The sequence below is a fragment of the Marmota marmota genome, unplaced genomic scaffold (assembly GCF_001458135.2).
Source record: "Marmota marmota marmota unplaced genomic scaffold, marMar, whole genome shotgun sequence".
Taxonomy (NCBI): Eukaryota; Metazoa; Chordata; class Mammalia; order Rodentia; family Sciuridae; genus Marmota; species Marmota marmota.
This window is the reverse complement of record NW_026000174.1, coordinates 37,986,642-38,008,423: the sequence shown is the minus strand read 5'-3', so window position 1 is coordinate 38,008,423 and position 21,782 is coordinate 37,986,642. Positions and strand designations below refer to the sequence as shown.

The 21,782-nt window shown below is 34.7% G+C and overlaps 1 protein-coding gene across 1 annotated transcript in view; it reads right to left on the bottom strand.

The window, feature by feature from the left end:
* Positions 1-21,782, bottom strand: part of Ano3 (anoctamin 3) — a 390,715-nt gene that overhangs the window by 171,250 nt on the left and 197,683 nt on the right. The window contains exons 2-3 of the mRNA XM_048788513.1: positions 10,426-10,620; positions 9,333-9,404 (exon numbers count right to left, since the gene is read on the bottom strand). Of these exons, the coding sequence (XP_048644470.1) occupies positions 9,333-9,404; positions 10,426-10,620 (267 nt within the window). The remainder of the gene's footprint in view (positions 1-9,332; positions 9,405-10,425; positions 10,621-21,782) is intronic.

The following is a 21,782-nucleotide window of genomic DNA, read 5'->3' as shown; positions in this document are numbered from 1 at the left end:
CCATTGTCATATAAGTGGTAATGCTGTGTTTGACCATATTTGTAAAATGTCTCAACTCAGAAACCAGAAGCCTATGTTCTCAGAAACTCTGCAAACACTTTTCCTGAATATAAAACAAAAGTCTTAAGAGAATTTCTATTTTTCTTGAAAAATGCTTGCTTTTTTTAAAAAAACAAATATATATATTTTTAGTTGTCAAAGGACTTTTATTTTATGTATTTATATGTGGTGCTGAGAATAAAACCCAGTGCCTAACACATGCTAGGCAAGCGCTCCACCACTGAGCTACAACCCCAGCCCAAAAAAACACTTGCTTTTTTCTCACACTATACCACTTCACTTCTTATAACTATGTGAATATCTAAGTGGATAGATGATGATAGTGTACAGTTACTACCTGACAGGTGCCCTTCATTCATTAAATACATGCAATGAGTTCTGCTCTGTACTAGGGATTCTTCTAGTTGGGAATCAATGAAAAATACAATGAAAAAATTTGCTCATGAACTTGAGAGTATTAGAGCCAAAAAAACAAACATCACTCTTATATATTAGACAGTGATGTGATCAATGAAGAAAGATAGAGGTGGGCAGGGAAAAAACGAAAAAAATGTGTGAGGGCAGGGAATAATCTTGCTGTTTTAAACACAGTGGTCAGGATTGCCTCCCTGAGGTGACCAACATGGTAGCAAAGATGCCAAGGAGGTAGTAAGCCCCCGGCTGAACACTGTAGGCAGAGGGTGCTGCCAGTGAAGGACCCTCAGGTGGGCCATGCAGTCCTTGTCTGTTCACAGACCAGAGTAGTGTGGATGAAGAGGCAGGGGCAAGGGAAGGAGAGGAATCATTTTATGCTATAGTATTAATGAAGGGAGTGCGGCAGGTCTGGAGTTGCAGGCCCTAAAAAAATTTTGTCTTTTATTCTGAGTTAAACATGGTGCCGCTGAATAAATCTGAGCAGAGGAGTATTATCTTCTCCCTTAGATTTAACAAAACATTCTGGTTTCTGAGAAAAGAATAGGCTGAAGAGGCTAATGCAGAAGAAGATTAGAATATACTTCAAAATCTTGGGGAGAGAGGATGTGGTTTGGATCACGGTAGCAGGAAGATTTTTTTTTTTTTAAATCAGATGGAGGAGGATGATAATGAGAGGATGATAATAATAATGATTTGGTACTGGGACAGAACACAGGGGTGCATTACCCTGAGCTATATCTCCTGTGCTTTTATAATTCATTTTGAGACAGAGTCTTGCTAAGTTTCTGTGGCTGGCCTCAATCTCGTGATTTTTCTGCCTCAACCTCCAAAGTTATTGGGATTACAGGTGTGGATCACTGTGCCTGGTTAAGATTATGAAGAAAATCAACAGGTCTAGCATGGTATCACATGCCTGTAATCCCAGAAATTTGGGGAAATAGGAAGGAATACAAGTTCTAGGACAGTCTCAGCACCTTAGGAAGATGCCCAGAAACTCAGTGAGACCCTGTCAAAAAACAGAAAATTAAAAGGAATGGAGATGTAGCTCAGTGGTAAAGCACCCCTGGGTTCAATCCCCATTGTAAAAAGAGGAGAAGGAGGAAGGAGAAAGGAAAGAAGGAAGGATGGAAGGAGGGAGGGAGGGAGAGAAATAACAGAATTCTATTGGATATGGCATGCAAAAAAGAAAATCAACAATAACATTAACATTTGTAGTCTGAGCAACAGAAAGGGAGCCATTTTTGTGTATTATTTTATTAAATTCTTAAAATCCAGTGTTATTAGTCTCCTTTCCACTAGTGAAAAAAAATGGGCAATTACCTAAATTGTACATTTTTTTCTTGTAACAGAATTAAAGCCCATCTAGGTCTTCTATTCCCAGCCACTGTATAACACTGCCTCTTGTATAAAATAGATTGTTGAGCAGCAATTTGTAGAGATGATGATTTTGGAAACTTTAAAGCAACAGAATGTTCACGAATGAAACAAAAAAGTAACTGGGTTATATAAAAATGTTAATATACTTGTTGAACGAAAAAAGTGAAAATTCTGAATTATAAGTATAGTGTCTATGACTCAAACACTGAAGATTAAGATCCAAAAGATAAAAATTATAAACAGACAAGTAAAAAGTGAGGTAGGTTTAGTATAGACATTTATTAAATATATGGTTTAATATCCTCTGTGGACCAAGAATTGAAAATAAAAATGGTCTTATTTTATGCCAGTACATACTTTTCATTGCATCTTAAGTTTTAAGTAAAAATGTCAAAAGCTGGCAAGATGCTAGGAAACTGATATATAGTCACTGGCCTCCCTTATTAATATACATTTTGTTAAAAGTGCTGGGACAAAATTTATATATATGTTTCAACAATGCAACTAAAAAATAATGCAAAAATCATAGTCCAAAATAAAGAAAATCAATTCTCAAAATAACATTCCTCTAAGCCTGTGAATATCAAAAGAGAAACTATTACCACTTTAATAAACAGTAACTCCATTTTTCTGGTTACACCAGCTAAAATCCTCAGAGTGACTTTGATGCCGTACATTTGATTCTCAAGTCAATTTTCTTGATTTACCATGAAGCATCATTTTCCTGATTTACTCTTTAGCACATATCACTACCTCATATATGATTATTATTAAATCTTTAGCATGTGGCAATGAGAGATTTCTTTCATTTATACCCAGATCATCAATTAAATTTAAAATAAAAAGCACTATTTAAGAAATAACACTAAATTGCAATACCAAATACACAACATGTTTTTTTAATAGCTTAATTTTTATGTTGTGCTAAGGATGTTCTAGGCAAGCACTCTACCACTGAGCTATAGCCCAAGCCCTGTATATTCTTTTACTAGATGACTATCTTACATATTTTAGCATTTCTGAAATTAAGATAAGATAAATAGTCCATATATTTAACAAATGTGGCAGCAACCCATTTTTTCTAAAAGCCCTTACTAATTTAATGATGCTTCTCAGAATAGATAGTGTCTTCAAATATAGGAAGCTTAAAAATTAAGAAACAATGACTTTGAATACCAAAACCAGTTTCTGGAACAGTGTTCATAGGATAAAAAAATAAAATGGGATGAATAAAGTGTTAATAGGGTAAATTTAATTACAAAAATTGCTAAAAATTGATTAAGAAATTCCTGCTCTTCACTTGCAAGATGATAGGAGGACAGAAACTCCATAAAAAGTGGACTTCTCAAAGTTTAAGAAAATTATTTCATATGTTGAAGTAGGGAATTTAATTTAGTACAAAGAGAAACATATTCCTTACAACAAAGCCAAGTTAAAATCTTGGTTTTGTCACTTATTACCTGGATGACACTGGTTCAGGAATGTTTTTGTAATTTTAAATTTTGCATAATAAAATATCTCATAGATTAATTCCATGGAGGAATAAATTATGTGAAGTGACTTGAACAAATAAGGCATTATATAAATATATAACCTTTTTCCTTTAATTCACAATTCTAGGATTTCAAAATTTGCAAAAAGATGCAATCTGGGGGTACCAAAAGGCCATATCTTCCATTTAAAAACTTAAATCAATAGGAAACAATAGAATTATCATTCATATTCCAATGAGAAATTTAAAATTTAATCTACAAATGCATTAATAATCTTCAATATCACCAATATTATGATCATGATAAGATATGTAGACTCAATGGGGAATGCAGTAAGTCTTTTAAATGTTATTTGCAAATCAGTACTGATTTGAAATTGAAGGGGTATGAACAATGCAGCAGGTTACTATCTTCAGTGCACAACATTAAAACTATAGCCAACTTCAGGATTATAATTTTAATAACAAGATGATTTCAGCTCTATCATTATTCTTTATTATAATGTCATTCATGTTGTTACTTCATCATATTTTATTTTAACTGTAGGAACATCTGCAAATGAAGGAGGTGTCTCTTGGAGAATTTTAAATATATAATTAGTATTAGTCTCTTTCCCTTTACTTGTAACTGTGCATCCTTCCACACATTGCTAAGAGTTGTTTGCTCCAGGATTTCTAGAATAGCTGAGGATGCAAATTAAAGTAATAATAATAATAGCTAAAGGTTATTTTCAGACTTTATAATTTATGTCATCTCCAACATATATTGTCTCACTAGCGTCTCACAAATGCTCTTAGTAGAAAAATTCTATTCTGCTCAATCTCTTTATTTGTAATACAAGAAAATATCAGACAGTAATTTGTATCTCCATTTCAAAACAAAACAAAACAAAAAAAAACCTGAAGAACAGATGGTGTGTACCCAGGTAGCAGGACAGTTGGTCCCTAAAATTGTCCCTTCTGACTGCTACCAAATTTCATGACTTTCAAAGTTACTATTCTACAAAAGTTTCTTGTGAAGCCTATATCCGCATGTGATTCATACATGGTTTTCTCAGAGTCTAGAACCTGGTGATTGTGAGGACCCATATATTAATTATTTGTCATTCCTTTATTGTCTATTTCTCCCTAAGCACATCTTTGTCCTAAAGTTCCACTACTAGATAGTCACTTTGAGGGCACTGAGGGATCTGTAACCAAGGAACTCACAGCTAAGCAAATCCTGCAGATAAATTGGATAAATTTCAACAGTGTGGGAATCCCCCCACCATCGAGTCATCCAATCATTATTTATTCACCTCCATCATTGAGTAGATAGTACATGCTAAGCAATATGAATAAGACTGATGCAAATAGCTGTGTTATCAAATAGTGAGATTAATGAAAGTCCTATCCAAAATGCAATAATTATAGAAAGGCAGACGCTCCCAAATTACTGAGTAAAAGGAAGGACCTCACATAAGAATAGTGCTAGAAAGGCAATTTTACTACTTAATCAGAATGAAGACTTTTATGTCTTTGAATGTTCTGCATAAAGTCTATGAACACAAGTTAAACGAATAAGAGCATATTCAGCGCAAAAATGAACAAAGCACTAATTCTGAACAGGTGAGAAATCTCAGTGATGAATGATATTAGAGAGAGCAAACCATGGGCAGATTCCACAGCAGTCCATAAAGATGTATGTGTGTCAATATTTTCTGTCTTATGTCCATTTAGGTATTGCCACTAGTCCTAAAAATATTTTTGAGTACCAGCTATGTGCCAGGTACCACTCTTGATTCTGGTGCTACAAATGTCAGCAAGATTGACAAGGTCTCTCTGCCTTTTAGAAACACAATGGGTAGGAAGGGGGGTCTAAATAAAAAATTCACAAAATTTGGAGTAGTGATAAGTATTATGAAGACAGATAAATCAACATTAAGGGACAGTACTTGAAGCTGTTGTGCATTTGTTTTATCTTATCATCAGGCCTGGGATAAGAGCAAGCCTACTATTACCATAAGGGACACAAGAAACTTCTGTAAGCCATAGCACTGTGAGTAAAGGGAGGCATTAGAAAAGGGCCAGAGAGGCCAGACCTAGATTCTGTGAGGCCTCCAAAGGCCATAGCAGGTTTATATTTTAGATATAATAGAAATCCAGGAGGAATTGGAGCAAAGAAGTAATAAAATGTCATTTTTCTTTTATTAAAGCTTCCTGTAACTGCTGGATGGACAACAGACTATAAGGAGGCAAGAGTTTGTGACCAGTTAAGGAGTTACCAGAGCTGGGGAGTGATATTGGCCAAAGCACGTTGTTAAATTATGTGTTGTGTGCATGTACAAATATGTAACAACAAACCCCGTCGGGATGTACAACTATCACACACCAATAAAAAACATGGGGAGAAAAAGAAAGCCACTGCATCAGTGTACCAAGAGAAGGCAGACTGGACCAGCTAGTGGAACAGCTAGTGTGATGAGCAGTCTTCAGGTTTTAGACATGACTTGGAAAGTGGAGACAAGATGACTTTTGAATATGTTAAATAAATAATTAAAAGATAAACCAAATGCACAGAGACCCTTGGGCTGCAATGACTGAAAAATATTGTTATTTCAACAATTCTTTTATTTATGTAATCCCTGAATAGGCTGAAACATTAGTAGAAAGTTCTTTCTTATATGATCTTAATAGGGAATGTTGCTGGGGAAAATTATGGAAATCAGTGATTTTATAAAATTATGAAATGAATGCAAAAATTACCAGGTACTTATTTGACCATAATTGTTTCAAGAAATAAGAACAGTGAGTACTCTACCAAGATAAACTATTAAATTTGTAGAAAGTGAACAAATGTCTTAACATTGTAATGTGAATCACTTCCTCAGTGAATCACAACATATTAGCAAAATGTTGAATTCACTGCAAGACTGAATAAATGCATTTGGTTGGTAGAGCTCAAATTATGCTGGTCTTGATGAGACCTCCATATCTCATTTCCAAGTGACCTGATTTTATCGTACATGGTCATGAGCAGCATCAAATCTATTGCTGGGTATTTCTTTGTCCTTGCGATTTTCCAGCATACTGAGAAAAGCAAGTGGCAGGCAATGGTGGTGAGCCCCCGAAATAAAAGGATAAGATTATTGCCACACCAGGGTTTCAATATCATTGTTACTTGCCTCAGCACTTGGTACAATGATTTGTATGTGTGTATCTGGTGGAACAGTGTGGAGTGATACACTGGCTTTATGACCTGCTCTATGAAGAACAGAATTAAAAGCTACGATATTACCAACAAAAAATTAAAAATAGTGCCAGATAATTGTACCTATCCCCAAGGGTTCTTATGAGAATTCAGTCTGATGAGGAAGGCAAAAGTATAATAAGCAAGAGTTCAGTAATTTACTGTTTTTCCACAATGTCTTAAGCATTATATTCTGATGATATTAGAAACAGTTGTTTGATAAAGATATCTCTGGATCCAGAAAAACTAGGTATTGAAAGACAAGCTTGGTAACTGTCTAAGTAAAAAAAATGAACAAATACTTGATGTTCTAGGAGCTATGCTAGAACTGTGTTCCTTGATTTTATTTAAAAATCTTACAGAGAATGTATCCCAGATTCTAAATTTATAAATAAGTTCACTGAGGCACAGAGAGGTTAAGTAATATATCACAGTCAGAGAGCTTAGATATAAAAAAGAAGATTTAACCCGTGTTGGCTTGAAAAACAGAATTTCATCCATGATATAGGCACACTGCTAGACAAACTTAGTGGAAACTTCTGCTGAGAATTAATAGAACCATGAAATTCTTCCTTTAATGAAGGACTGACATCATGCAGTTAACTCTACCACAGCACTAATATTCTCATGGGATGGCTCAAAGCAGCTCACTGTAAGGAAGAAAACTCATTAACCAGATGCATTTGTCAGACACCACTGGTCCTTAAAAATTCCAACCCAACATAGAAGCTGATACTCCATAAAAGAAAAATTGGAAAAATTAACCGCTTTGCTTTACTAAAATACTTACGCTTTCTACAATTATACTCTTGATATATCTGACATCATTTTGTTTGACCTATTCTCAAAGATGATGAAAGAACCCACATTATAGACATGGAGGTTTCTTGAAAAAGTATTTCCCACCCAGGAGCTACATCCTGATGGATTCCTGGATTGCTTAATATTATAATGAGGCAAACACCTCATCATGCAAATAGGTTTTCATCTCTTCAGCAGTTGGCATATATCTCTAACATTAATGAATTCTAGACTGATACAGAAAAACTGAGTGTGAGGTACAATACCTGGAGAGATGTCCACCACATCAGGAGGTCAATTAATAGTCAACCAAAATGATGAGGAGAGGAATGGGAGTTGGTAAGTGCTCAGAAAAACCTGCTTTGACTACTTGAAATAAGAAACTTCCAAAAATTGGGTTCAAGGAATTGAAATTGAAGGTTTACATGATTAGAGTGATTGGCAAACCATTAACTAGTATTAGTTGGGGAGAATTATCAGGAAAAAAGCCATGGAAAACTTACCACATGTGTAGACATTTTGGACAAAGAAAATATTAGTGTTTTTCTTGTTTTGCTGTTGTTTGTATTTTTGTTTTATTATCAGAAAAAAAGTGATAATAACCATCTCTTTCAGACTTAATTGCTATGGGAAATATCTTTGTACTCTGAGCAATGCATTTTTTTCTGGTGAAATAATCTTTTGATGTTTACATGAAGTGAACCTGCTGCTTGCTTTAATTAGTAAATTTGATAAACCAGTGCTGTTTCTATGCCACACACATTCAAACAATATTATGAGAAACCTGACTAATTTTCAGTCATTTACAATGTTATCATAAATTACATAGTTCGCACCTTTAAGAATGATAAAAATACATTACCAATGCCTTGAGAAACTAATGATCAAATTTGAGGACAGAAATTCTGAATCCTGGATACACTTAATATTTGCCTGTGGAATTTTGGAACTGTATGAATACCTATATTACTCCTTCAACAAATTAATACTGATTCTCTGGAGCTGGGACAAGGAAATTTTAAGATCTGAATATATAACCAGGTTTGAGAACCTTAATGTAGACAACATAGCCAGGCCCCCATGTTCTTACTACTGAAAACTCAGGGCTTAATTTCTTATACTTATAAATATATTCACTCCAAAGTTGCAAAATATGTGTTTGGGCAAATTAGTATTATTTTTTGATTAATTCTTTCTTTTTTATTAATATTTACTTTATAAAAAGGAAAAGTTCCAGCTGGGCATGATGGTTCGCATCTGTAATTCCAGGGCCTTAGGAAGCTGAGGCAAAATGATCCAAAGTTGAAGGGTAGCCTGGGCAAATTATCAAGACCCTGTCTCAAAATAAAAAATAAAAATGTAGAGTGCCATTGTGATCAATCCCCAGAAATGCATGAAAAAGACAGAAGAAGAAGAACCACCACCAACAATAACACAAGGAAAAGTTCAAGTTCAAAAGCATCACTCATGAGAAAGGACAGCAAGGTGTTGATCTGAATTTATACCTTGCTCAACAAAAGCAAATCTCATGTGGTAATAGCAAAAGGCAAAAGAAGACACTCATCCTCTTGAAGATGACTCTTGAAGAGACCGAGTCAATTGTCACTGCTAGAGGAAAAGGAAATAAACATTGTCCTCTAACGTAAGAACAGAATCTTTCAGTATTACTTTGATTGCAAATATCAGGTGCCATAATTTGATAAATGTAATATTAATAATAGCATAAATGTACTAGGCAACAGCAAAAATTGTTAACATTTTTATGGGATTGTTGTTCATAAAGGTGTTGTTTTATGTCTTATTATTTGAATTTCAAAATGTACAACAAATTCCTTAATAATTTTTAACTTTAGAATATTATATTCACCAATGGAATGTTAAAAGACAAAATCTGTTTAAGGTTTGAAAACAGATTTGGAGAGAGGAAAACAAGGAGTGAAATACGGAATATTAACTCACCCAAGCAAAAATCACTGAGGTCAGCAAAGGAACATTTGAGCACGGAGTCTTTTTCATTCTCTTCGGGGTTAACTGAAAGAAAGAAGACACATATTAGTTTTGGAAAATAAAAGTATAGTGACTGAAAAATTATTATTATATTTGATGGACAAATGATGGCTAAAATGAAGAAATTTTTTATGTTAATGTTTGAATTATTTAAAATAAATTTTGATAAGTGAAAAAATATTTATGCTACATTTAATACATTTATCCTCTTGAACCATTAGTGCTTTCATTATTGAATAAGGCTGTAATTTGGCTTTTTATAATATGTAGTTATTTTGCAGTGTTATTAAGAGATAAGTTTTGGTATTTTCAAGTTATTCAGGGAAAGTAGCAACTCAAAGGAATCACATGAATCAATGTATGAAAAAGCTAGAGATGAATGAGAAAAACAAACTCATCTTTGAATAATGGGGAGCATGATTTTATTTTGACTCTTGATTTTGCAAATGGTCTAAAATCATAACAGTGTGTCTCTGACAAGCCTATGTGTGTAGAAGACAGCCTAAACTCAGCCAGTTTCTTTAATGTGTCATCTAGCTAGAATGTGCCTAAAATTTAGCTCTTGCCTGTCAACATTTTGTTGCAAATACTAGTTCATGTTCATGGAGCCAAATCTTCACTGTTTTATAATCAAGATTAAAATCTTTGGTTTCTCTTTTTGGGAAATGGAATTCTTTACTGATGACATTTTATTTGAACACTGCTTATAAATTCTAACAAGGAATGATTTTATTAACAACAGGCAATGTAAACAATGGCCCTTTGAGATAGTGATTCATGCATGCACTTGGTCTGTCTTCTGCTGCAAACAGCAAGTATGTCCAGATTATTATGGGACTGGCCACCTGCAAAGCAAGGAAGGAATAAAAACATTTGGCCAACACTGGGCCTTTCATCTGATTGGCAGAATGAGGGTCTGCTCTCTGTCCTATTCTAGTCTCCTTTCTGAAGAGCTCTATTAAAACCAGTCAAATGGAAAAAAAAAAAAAGAAAGGGTGCACTTATTTTTCATAAGTTGAAGAAGAAAACAATAATTGCTGCTCACCTTGCTCTGCTTTGTCAGCAGAGATTAAAGTTACAGAGGTCGGAGCCTGAGATTCACTCTCGGTTGACTGGAAGAGCGAGGTAGATTGGCTCAAGCTCTTTGAATGAGTATAGCTGTGGGCAAGGCAAGGCAGGGATCTCCTAGATGGTTTCAATGAAGTTTCTTTTGTTATCTCACTTTTGCTTACATTCATACCTGCAAGTTCAAAAAGATGAGCTTTAGAAATGATCTACTTAGGAGAGGTCAATAAATAATTTTCATATACCATGTAGCTTTTAGAACTCAGATTTGTTTCTGTTTTGTTAGGGGAAAATGTTGAGATTTTTGTCAAATAGTTCTGAGAAATAAACAGTTTCTCTTTCAGTTTGATATTTCAATATATTTTCAAATTTTTTTGAAAAAAGAAAATGGAAATCCAGGGAGTTATAACAACAATAATTTGTATTGTCTTTGCATAAACCTAACCATTTAGATTTTCAAGTAGTGAAATAAATAAAACCTAACACATTCAAATTACTACTGCTAAGGAGAGCCCTTCTTTCTCTATCACTTAACTACAAACATAATGCATTAATAGTAGTTGTTACAATTTAGATCTGGAATGACCCCCAAAGGCTCATGTGTTGAAGGCTTGGTACCCAGTGCAGTGATGTTCAGAGCTGGGCTCTGGGGAAGTGACTGGATTATGAGGGCTCTGACTTTATTAGTGGAATTAATCCATCAATGTATTCACAATTTGATGGTATTATTGGGAGGAAGGAAGTAACTGTAAGAAGTGGGGCCTACTTGGAGAAAGCAGATCACCGTGAGTGTTTTAGTCAACTTTTTCACTGCTGTGACCAAAGGACCTGACCCAACTGATTGTAAAGGAGGAAAGGTGTATTTAGGGGCTCCTGGTTTAAGAGGTCTCAGTCCATAAATAGCAGGCTCCATTCCCTGGGACTTGAGGTGAGAGGCAGAACATCATGGCAGAAGAGTGTGGTAGAGGGATCCAGCTCACAGGATGATCAGGAAGCAGAGAGACTCCACGCCCCAGATACAAAATATATATGCCCCATAACCACGCCCCCAATGAACCACTTCCTCCAGCCACACATCACCTGCCTCCAGTCACCACCCCATTAATCGCATCAGTGATTAATTCACTGATTAAGTTAAAGCTATAACCCAATCATTGCTCCTCCAAACCTTCTTGCATTGTCTTCCATGTGAGCTTTTGGGAGACACTTCACATCTAAACCATAACAGTGAACATGCTCTGGAATATAGATTTTCCTTTCTTTCTCTCTCCTTCCTGGGTGCCATGGGGAGAATCAGCTCTCCTCCTCAATGCCCTTCTTCAGTGATGTTCTGCCTTGTCTCTGACCCAAAGCAATAGGACCAGCTGATTATGGACTGAAATCTCTGAAAACTGTGAGTGAAAATAAACCCTTCTTGCTTTGAGTTGTTTATTTCAAGTATGTTTGTCACAGTGATCTGGAGACTGCATAAAGGTAGCAATGGTTTGGCACAAAAGCTGGATCAAGAGGCAATATTCCTGTGCTTCTGTAAGAGTCCCTTTCCTCCATTAGCAGCAGCCCCTATCACTGCTACACTCTAGCAAAGAATGCCTCCCTCTCCTTTCTCCATCTATCTTCATTCACATTATGTCAATCCCAAATCAATCCTCATCCACAGAATTCTAATCTCCAAATATTTTTGGACTCTGTCATTTCTGACAGTGTCTTCCACTAAGACTGCTTCAATAGGTCCTTGGGAGTTTACATCCAATGTCAGAAAAACCCACTTAGTATCCTCCTCAGCTTTTTCTATGGAAAATTCATTTTCTTACCCACACCTAGCACTGCCCCTTACCCCCCACCGACAATACTGCTTCCCTTATAGACCCTTTCCCTCCTACAACCTCATAATTCAGGCTATCCGGCTTCAGGTGGAGTAGGTATCCTCCTAACTACTAACTGCCTTTTTCAATCCATTCCTCTTTCTCCCTATTCTCTGAAACACACACACACACACACACACACACACACACACAATAACAACAAAAACCCTTATCTCTCAAATTCTTATGTAATTAGGCTATTCATTAACTCTTCCTTGCTACTGTCCCTTTCAGGTTATTTCACATTAACTGTAATAAATTTGGCTTCTAAGACACATATCTCCTCTATATTTTCTTCTGCTTAACATCCACACCATATGTTTCTTGTGTAGCTTTTAAAATTCCATATACCTCCTGGAATGCACGTTCAATGAGAATATTGATTTTTGTTGTGTTTATATGCAGTGTCTAAATCCATGCTTGGCTCCTGAGAGGCATCAACAAATACTTGTTGGCCAAATGGACATCTGAACAGTTGGCTGACTATGCCTATAACCTGAGTACTTATTAAGTAGCTTATCTCTTCTCTTCTTTGTGTCCACTGCCACTGCCAGTGCCTAGAATGTTGAGTTGTGACTCAGCTGGCTCAATAAACTTATTTTCTCTATAAGTTCTTAAAAACAGAGATTTACAACCAAATTTGCAAAACAAAGGAACTGGATCAACCTGGTGAACTCCATAGAATTCACAGCTATAAAATGTTTTTCAGAAAAATGGTTCTCACATTCCTCCTTTCACTCTGCCTGCACAGATACAGCTTTTCCAAAGCTATATCCTGAATTTTCCAAAGTTTGATCCTGAATCACGCCCTAAATAGTTTCAGACTGACATCTGAGTTAAGCAGTTGATACATGTGGTGTCTGCATTATGTAAACAAAACCATGAAATCAACTTACCTCAGTGCTTGGTCTAAATCTCAGACCACATAAGGCAAAGGGTCTTATTGTGACTATCAATTACATGACAGGCTCTGTGGTTGGTGCGTTTATTTATTCATTGTGGGGTATATTTCTTTATTCTACATAAGCAAATTATAAACAAATATTCTCATTTAAAAGGCTTGAAATTACAGAGGTAAACAGAATAAAAAGCCAAAATCATTTTCCCTGTGATTCCCAAACTCAGTCTCCAAACCAAACAAAGCAAATGTTATCACTTACTGATATTTTTCTGTGTATATATATGCATAAGCACGTACAGAAATAGTTTTCTTACACTAATGGAAGTGCATAGTGTGTTGCATTACACATTTGTCCATTTAAGAAGTCTTGGATATTTTTTTTTTTCATTTCAGCCCACACACATCTATCTCAGACTTTATTTTATTTATTTATTTTTGGCACTGGGTATTGCACCCAGGAGTATTCTACCATTGAGATGCATCCCCAGCCTTTTTTATTTTTAATTTTGAGACACAGTCTCATTAAGTTGCCCAGGCTGGCCTCAAACTAATGATCCTCCTGCCTTAGCCTCCTGAGTAACTGGGATTACAGGCGTGCACCATCATTCCACGCTTACCTCAGACTTTTAAATCTACCTTAAAGTATTCTACAGTATGAATAAACTATAGTTCATTCAATCATTCTCCCATCATTGGACACTTAGGTAATTTTCAATAATTTATTTCAGAAAGAATATTCCTACCAGTATTATTATACATATGCCTTGTCCTTACACATTATTTATCTAAGAGGAAAGACTTAGATGTAGAACTTCTAGGTTGAAAGTCATGAATATTTATCATTTGGATAGAAAGTGCCAAATGGTCCTCCCTAAAAGCTTTATCTTTTATACTTCCATGAACTGCCCAAGGGCTATCATGTAGCTCAGTGGGAAAATGGTTTGTCTCATATTAGTAAAGTCCTGGGTTCAATCCCATGTTTCAAAAAAGAAAAGAATAAAAACAAACTCCTCCAAAAACAAAAAACTCAAACTGCCCAAGACAGGATCCAATTGCTTATGCCTTGGCCCAATCTATACCCCAACGATAGTTTTGATTTTGGACAAAATAAAAAGCCCACAAACAAAACCAAAAACCTTCATGGTTTTAATTTTCATTTTATAAATTGAGCATGACTTCATCTATTTTCTAGCCAATTATTATGCTTAAGTGACTAAGCTACTTTGTATGTGTTAGACTTTTTGCTTATTGATTTATAGTCACTGATAGAATTTTATTTAATATACATTATATGTAATATTTTTTGTTTCATTTCATAATATTCTTATTAGGCAGACATTGTGTTTTCTACTAACTATGGGGAAACCAAAACTGGAGATGAAAAATAACATGCCATAGATTACACTAATATATGAGAAAAAAGGGAATTTATGTTCCAAGCATTTCTTAACACTAAAGTTACCCCATCATAATACATGTGTAAATTAGTTTGAAAATCCCTAAAACAACATCTATTCACCTCAAAAGTCACAGATATTGAAACGTATCACTCAAAAATTCTATATGGATAGAGGTTAAACACAGAAAGAACAACATAGATGCACATTTGTCAGCCCCTACCACCCTATGAATCCACCTTCCTGATATCTGATCCTCTATAATAAAATAAATTTCAATTATAGTAGCTAAATGGTGAAGAGGATAATGCAAATTCCAAAGTATACAGAGAATTCATGTAATAAATGTTTGCCTTATAGTTATTTATCTTAATTTCACTTTTGAAATGGAGTAGAATTAGGGTCATCATAGTAGGTAAAAAATCGAGGAGAGATATATTTTTCATAATTATTTTTATCATAACAAAAATAGCTACATTTCACTCACATGGGTCAGGTCATTAATTTGTAAAAATCTTATTTTGTAGTCATTTCATGAATAAGCCCCAAGTGTCCAAGAATCTCTCCAAACACATGAATTCAAATAAAATAAAGCAAAGAAACCAAGATGCATGGCTCTTTAAGGCCAATAGAAATTTTGAAATAGAGTAAAAAAGACAGTCCTTGAAATGGGTTCTACCAAAATGAGATATGGTTAAACAGATGAAATTCAGATAAATCTAGGAGTGATGATTTTTATCTTTTCCTTTATAGAAACATGTTTTTATTATTTTCACAGTAATTCTCAATGAGCAAATGTAACCTAGAAGAGGATGCAAGAAAGAAATGTGAATTGACTAGAAGAATAGCAACCAGTCCCTTAGCTCTCTGGAACCCTGTAATGATAAGGACAGAACATTTTGTAGAGGAATTCTCCAAGGTATGCTGAGTTTCCATCAAAATACTATATTATTAACTTTAGTTGAGGGCCAATAAATGCTTTCTATCCATCCCAGGAAGAGTATAGAGGAAAACTCTGCTAGTAAGTTTTTATGCCAGTGAATACTTTTTAATATGATATTGTACTTCTTTAAATTTAAGAAACATTTACAGTGTGGGGGGAGGGGGGCACTGTGGTGCATGTCTGTAATTCCAGCTACCCTGAACATGGAGGCAGGAGGCTCACAAGCTTGAGGCCACCCTGGGCAAGTCAGTGAGACCTTGCTTCAAGTTAAAATTAAAGCAAGAGTGAAGAGTTGGGCATGTAACTCAGTGGTAGAGTGCTTATCTAGCCAGTTGGAGGCCCTAGGTTCAATCTAATACTAAGAAAAACAAACAAACAAAAACACACTAATACATAATGTCAAGTAATTAGATTTCTGTTTCTCGGTCCTAGTCGAGACTATGACAATTAAGGATAAATAAATGAATAAATCCCCAGAGAACATCAGTCCATGTTTTCCCCACCTAGAGTGCACCAGCAGCTTTCTATCCTTTCTTGCTTACTACACTGCAAATAGAGTTTTATCCATTGTTATAAATAAAAAATTCTTAGCCTTTTACTCTAACAGAGAACAAGCGTAAAAAATTAATACTTATTTGGGATAAGAGGAGATGCACAGATAAAGGCAGAGATGGTTGATGGTGTAGTTGTTGGACGAAGTGTGACTGCTCTCTGTATTTCCTGAGCCTTGAGTGCTCTGACAAACAGCCTTGACAGGCAATCAGTCATAACACTATACGGCTTGAGGGCTTAGTTCAGAGGTAGAGCTCTTGCCTAGCACTCATGAGGCCCTAGGTTCTATTCCCAGTACCACAGATAAACAAAAACAAAAACAGATAGTAATAATATAAAACTTTCCATGAATTAACAATGTACATAACTGAGTTACACATAAAAGTATCAACATGATTTTCCAAGACTGGTTTTCATTCATCTAGTTATTACATCATTTCTTTAATAATTCCAAAAATTCTTGATTTCTTTCTCTAGGCCTGTCCTTACCTTCCCTTTTTTTGAGGATACAAAATGGTGCCCACTCAGGGGAAACATATACATAAGCAAAGTGACTGGATCCAATAAAAGAATGCACAGGGTATTATAAAATCACCCACAAGGAACCCTGAAACCAGGTAGTAGCATCAGCAAAGCCATCAAAAGAGCTGATTCTTTTTTGATGTTTCCTTTTTCTAAGTTTTTATTTATTTATAATTATTGGATTTAACACATTTTCTTCAAAAGATTATGTACATAAGATGAGAAAGTCCACAGAAGATACTGCATAATTCCATTACTGCTGAACATATTTGTTAAATGCAGCACTCAAAGGAAATAGAGAAAATAACAGTAAAGATGAAGCAAAGATCCTCCCAAATGCCCTTCATTTTCCTTCCCAAGTGTCTTTTGTGAAGTGCTTTCTCATATCCTGAGCTATCTAAAATTTCCAAAGCTATCTCACAGATCATCTTTTCTAAAAACCAATGCAATCTAAGTGGAAAGTCTGATATCCTAGTGTTCTCAAGGCTCAAGGGCACAAAGTTCCTTTCAAAGTTTCTCATTCAATGTCATCACATTTCTGCTTTGCATTTCCAACAGTATCTGCTCTTTACTTAGCACTATTAAAATTATCCCCAAAGCATATTCAGGCTTTTTTCCTCCTATATTCCCAAGTTCTGTCCCTTTTCTTCTATACATTCAATGCATACACATGAATAACATTATATAATTACCCATCTAAAGCTAATCACTAGAAAACAGATCAGAGTAAGTGCCAGTTTTGCTAGGCATATACTGTTCCAGAGTTCAACGATAAACCTATAAGACTGCAGAAAATGTGTCATATCCTATATTTGGAACTTTTTTTTCTAAAGCAACAATGAATACAAATTCCAACTGTTCCAAAAGCACATTGTAATTGCTCCCCTATTTAAAAGAATTTGATGAAATGACAGTTTCAGTTGGATACACACAAAAGTTGAAGACATGTAATTGCAAATAAGACATGGTCTAAAGAGGCTTTCACATAATTCATGACTTGAGGATGTTCCCAGGAGGAAGAGTTGTTATTCAGACACCATTAAACTCAATGGGCATTGAGCTGATATGAAGTCCTTAATTGGAAAAACAGATCCTTAGAAAACCTGAAAGGGATGATTCAAGAATAAAGAAAAATTGGTCATTGTTCCCAACAGAAAGAACACATTTTTCAAAACATCTACCCTCTTGGTGAAATTTCTCTTCAAGAAAATGAACTCAAACAAAGGACTCATGTGAAAGAAAAGAAATACTTAGTATGTTACATAACAATAATCTTTGAAAATGAACCAAGTAAATTTTCAGAAGAAACCAGAATATTTGTACCAAAAGAACTTGATATTCCTACCAAATGGATTTTAAATCACATCCATAAAAGATAAAATTTTAAAATAACAAATATTTTTGCATCCTATGTGCTTTAGTAGAACTTTGTAATTTTATCAGAAATATTTGATAATTGGTAGACTAAGAGTGAGTGGTATCTTGAGAAGATTTTTAATTTTATAAAATACAAATATTTAAGGGAGGGAAAGGGGAAATATTGGAAAATGAAACTGACTGAATTATATTTTATATTATGTGCATTTACAAATATGTAACAACAAATTCCACCCTAATGTACAATTATAATGCATCAAAAGCTATATGGAAAAGATAAAAAATGAATTGTGTCTCTGATGGATCAAGGAGGGATAAAATGATTCGTCCAAATCTAAAAGAAAAAAAATTCACTTTTCTATATTAGGGTATATAATGAAAGCATATTTAAATGTGTGATAATCATTGGGAAGAACTGTAGATAACCCATTCTAATTTGTCTTCTTTGTCAAAATCACTGTTCCTTTATTTTCTTTAAAGCAACATTTCTGGTTTACTAGTTGATTGTGACATTTTTGGTGGAAGGTATTGCTAGTGATAAATCACTATTTATTGAGTATCTACAGATTGCCAGGTTCATCCTGTATGTTATTGGTACTACTCATAATAGTCCTATTAGGACTTGTCTGCATTTTACATGTAAAAATCCCCAAACACAAAGGACTTGGGAACTTGTCTCAAATCTCACATCCAGGAAGTTTTGGAGCCTAGAACAAACCAATTCTTCACAGCCTCTGCTCTTTGCAATACATCATACTATTTATTTGTTTACTCAGAAACTTTTTTTACTGTAGTTTTCTCTTCACTTACTTTTTCATTTTACTCTCCTTTTGAAAAAGAAAAGAAAAACTGATGTCTATTGATCAGAATTCTAGGGCTAGTTAAATTAGAGCACTTGAAGAAAGTTTGGTAAAAGAATGTTTGCAAGGGTGTGGCCTGGATTCAGGTAAACCAATAAAGGTTGGTAAAGCTCCCTAGAATTAGCAAGGGTCTGAAACCTTTTATCATTTTTAGATATGAAGGAATAAGATACAGGATCTTGGAGACAATGACAGCTGAGGGAGAGGAAATCTAGCAGACCAAATGCTGGATGGAGGAGTGCAGCCACAACTAACCCAAACACTGGCAAAGATCCAGGAGGACAAACACTCAACCTCTCTCTTGTCAGCACCTAATCTACTGCTCATGGCTACCACTGCTCCAAAATAAACAGTAGATGGAAGACATGGGGACCTGTGGTTGTCACAATCCTTAGATATCTGCTTCCAGAGGGACATGACGATGTGGGCACAAGCTCAGATGCATAAGCAGAGAATCAGAGAAACTGTTATCATAACCTTTTGGTCTAGAAAAGCAACATATGCACTTTTACCACTACATAATAAAATGTATGCTTCCCCCATATTGTGACTACTCTGAGTCACTAAGAAGTAAACATGGAAAGCGTAACTGTGGACTGTAATGTACTTTTAAGCTTGCTTGTTATATACAAAACTCTAGACAGGACACAAAAGTGAATAATACATACCCAGCCCTTAAATAAGAGTAACTAATAAAATCAAAATTTATCTCATTCAATTAAATTATTAATTGAATGAGATAATAGGTTGCTTAAGAAAAGGTCTCTAACAAGTTTAATGCAAGACAGAATACAGAAAGATACAAAGTTTTGAAGGGCTTCATAAGTTAATGGAATTTGTTTTTAAAATCTGGATAATGAACTTTATGTTCATTTCTGTGCACTGTTCTTTAGTTTGATATAATTAAATAGAATTTTCCATGTCCTTGTCTTTTTTCTTTGAATACTTTACTTCTTCCCTCTTCAATGACACATAAAGATTATTTCATAGTTAAAACCTTCCTTGCCATAGGAAACAGTCCATTAGAATTCACACACTCATACTAAATAGACTCACTTTTCTTGCTAAATGTTCTCTGAACAGCTTGTACTTTGACCATAATAGAACTTCACATGTTTGCATTAATTTTATTGTTATTTAGCCTATGTTCTCTCTAGCCATAAGGTATATTCCATGAGGGCAAGATTCATGTTTGGTCAGCACACACAAAATCCAAGTGAGTGTGTCCTAAAGGAAAGACTGAGAGAAGACCCTACAAAGTACATAATAAGCAAGTCTTTAAGCAATTTGACAAGCATTTGTTGCAATATGTGATAGGTCTACTTTCTAGACACTAGCCATGAAAAAAAATGGATAAAACTCCCTGACTGTATTAAAGATTAATATATAAAATAACTCCAGTCATTTGCTCTTCATATTATACTATTCTGAAACTTGAGTGCTCTTATAAACCTATGTCCTATAATTCTCCTATAATTTTAAGTACAAATAGGTTTTTGTTTAAATTAAATATTCATTTGACAATATCATAAGTAAAAGTTGAATGTTATTACAAGAATGGCGAACCATATATTGAACCACTCCAAGTGGTACCTCCATCAACCACCACTGTCATTAAATTTCTTGCTTCACGCCTAGGACTCTAATGGATTTGCTGGGGAGGAATTGACCTTAGAGTCATAGAAATTCTTGTTGCTTGTAGGAGGTGCTATCATGAAAAGAGCTTTATTTAGGATGTACAAAAAGTAGAAGAAATCCCAGAAGTCACAGCTAAATCTAGAGTGGAGATTTTTCCCATTAAATTTCAACTTAGTCAAGCTCATAAATTCATTAGATAGAGGCCATATAAGACACAGTCTCCTTATTCCTTTGAAATGTTTGATACATTATTTCCCTTTTATATTTCCCCTCATTTTTGCTTCACTTTGTTATGAAGATTTTGCCTATTCAAAACAGGGCTCCTATCGCTGACAGTTTCTTGATTCCCTTGGGCAACATGAGCTACCACATACCCTGGCCTTCTGTAAAACATCTGGGGTACATCTATTCTGGTAAAAACATGTCTTTCTGTGAGACCAAGCACTCCCTCAAGTTAAGAACCAACTCTTATTCATTTATGAGATTCTGGATTTTTCCTCCAGTTTTGTTCATAGAGAGGTGGATGGATGGGTAAATAAAGCTGATCCTTTTACTAGTTTATAAGACCTGACATATTTCTTATTTTTAAAATATAAATAATAATAAAGAATTATGAGTGGGACTATTCAATAATTAAGTAAATATAAAGTGCTAGAAGAATGGCTGGCATTTAGAATATCTTACCTACATGTGTTTGCTATTATTGTAACTGAGTCAATGTTATTATGCATATATATGATGTAATAAGATTTCAAGTCTGAACTATAAATATATGGCATCCAGAATGACAAAAGGGGAGCTTCTGGAGTCTTACATGTATAAAAAATAGAAATAGCTCATTTTCCTAAAATATCCATTTTACTTTTAGCACATAGATGCACTATAGAAAACGAGAGTCATACCCAAATTAGTATGAAATGGTGTCACAGTGATGTTAGCATAATTTATATAAAAATATAGTTTTTACATCATGATTCATCACTCATGTTTGACATATAATTATGATTAGAATACTTATGCCTTTACATTTTAAGTATTGTCAAGTATTCTAATGATGAAAGTAGCTTGTCTGAGGATATAGTCCCACACACATGGAAGTACCACTTCCTAAGGAATGCCATAAAACCAGATGTGGATTTTAATGGCTAAATAAATAAATAAAATGGCCTCATTGGGCTGGAGATGTACCTTAGCAGTAAAACACATACTGAGCATGCACAGGATCCAAATCCCCAACACCAAAATAATTTAAATATAAAAGACACTAAGCAGGGGGAAAAGATAC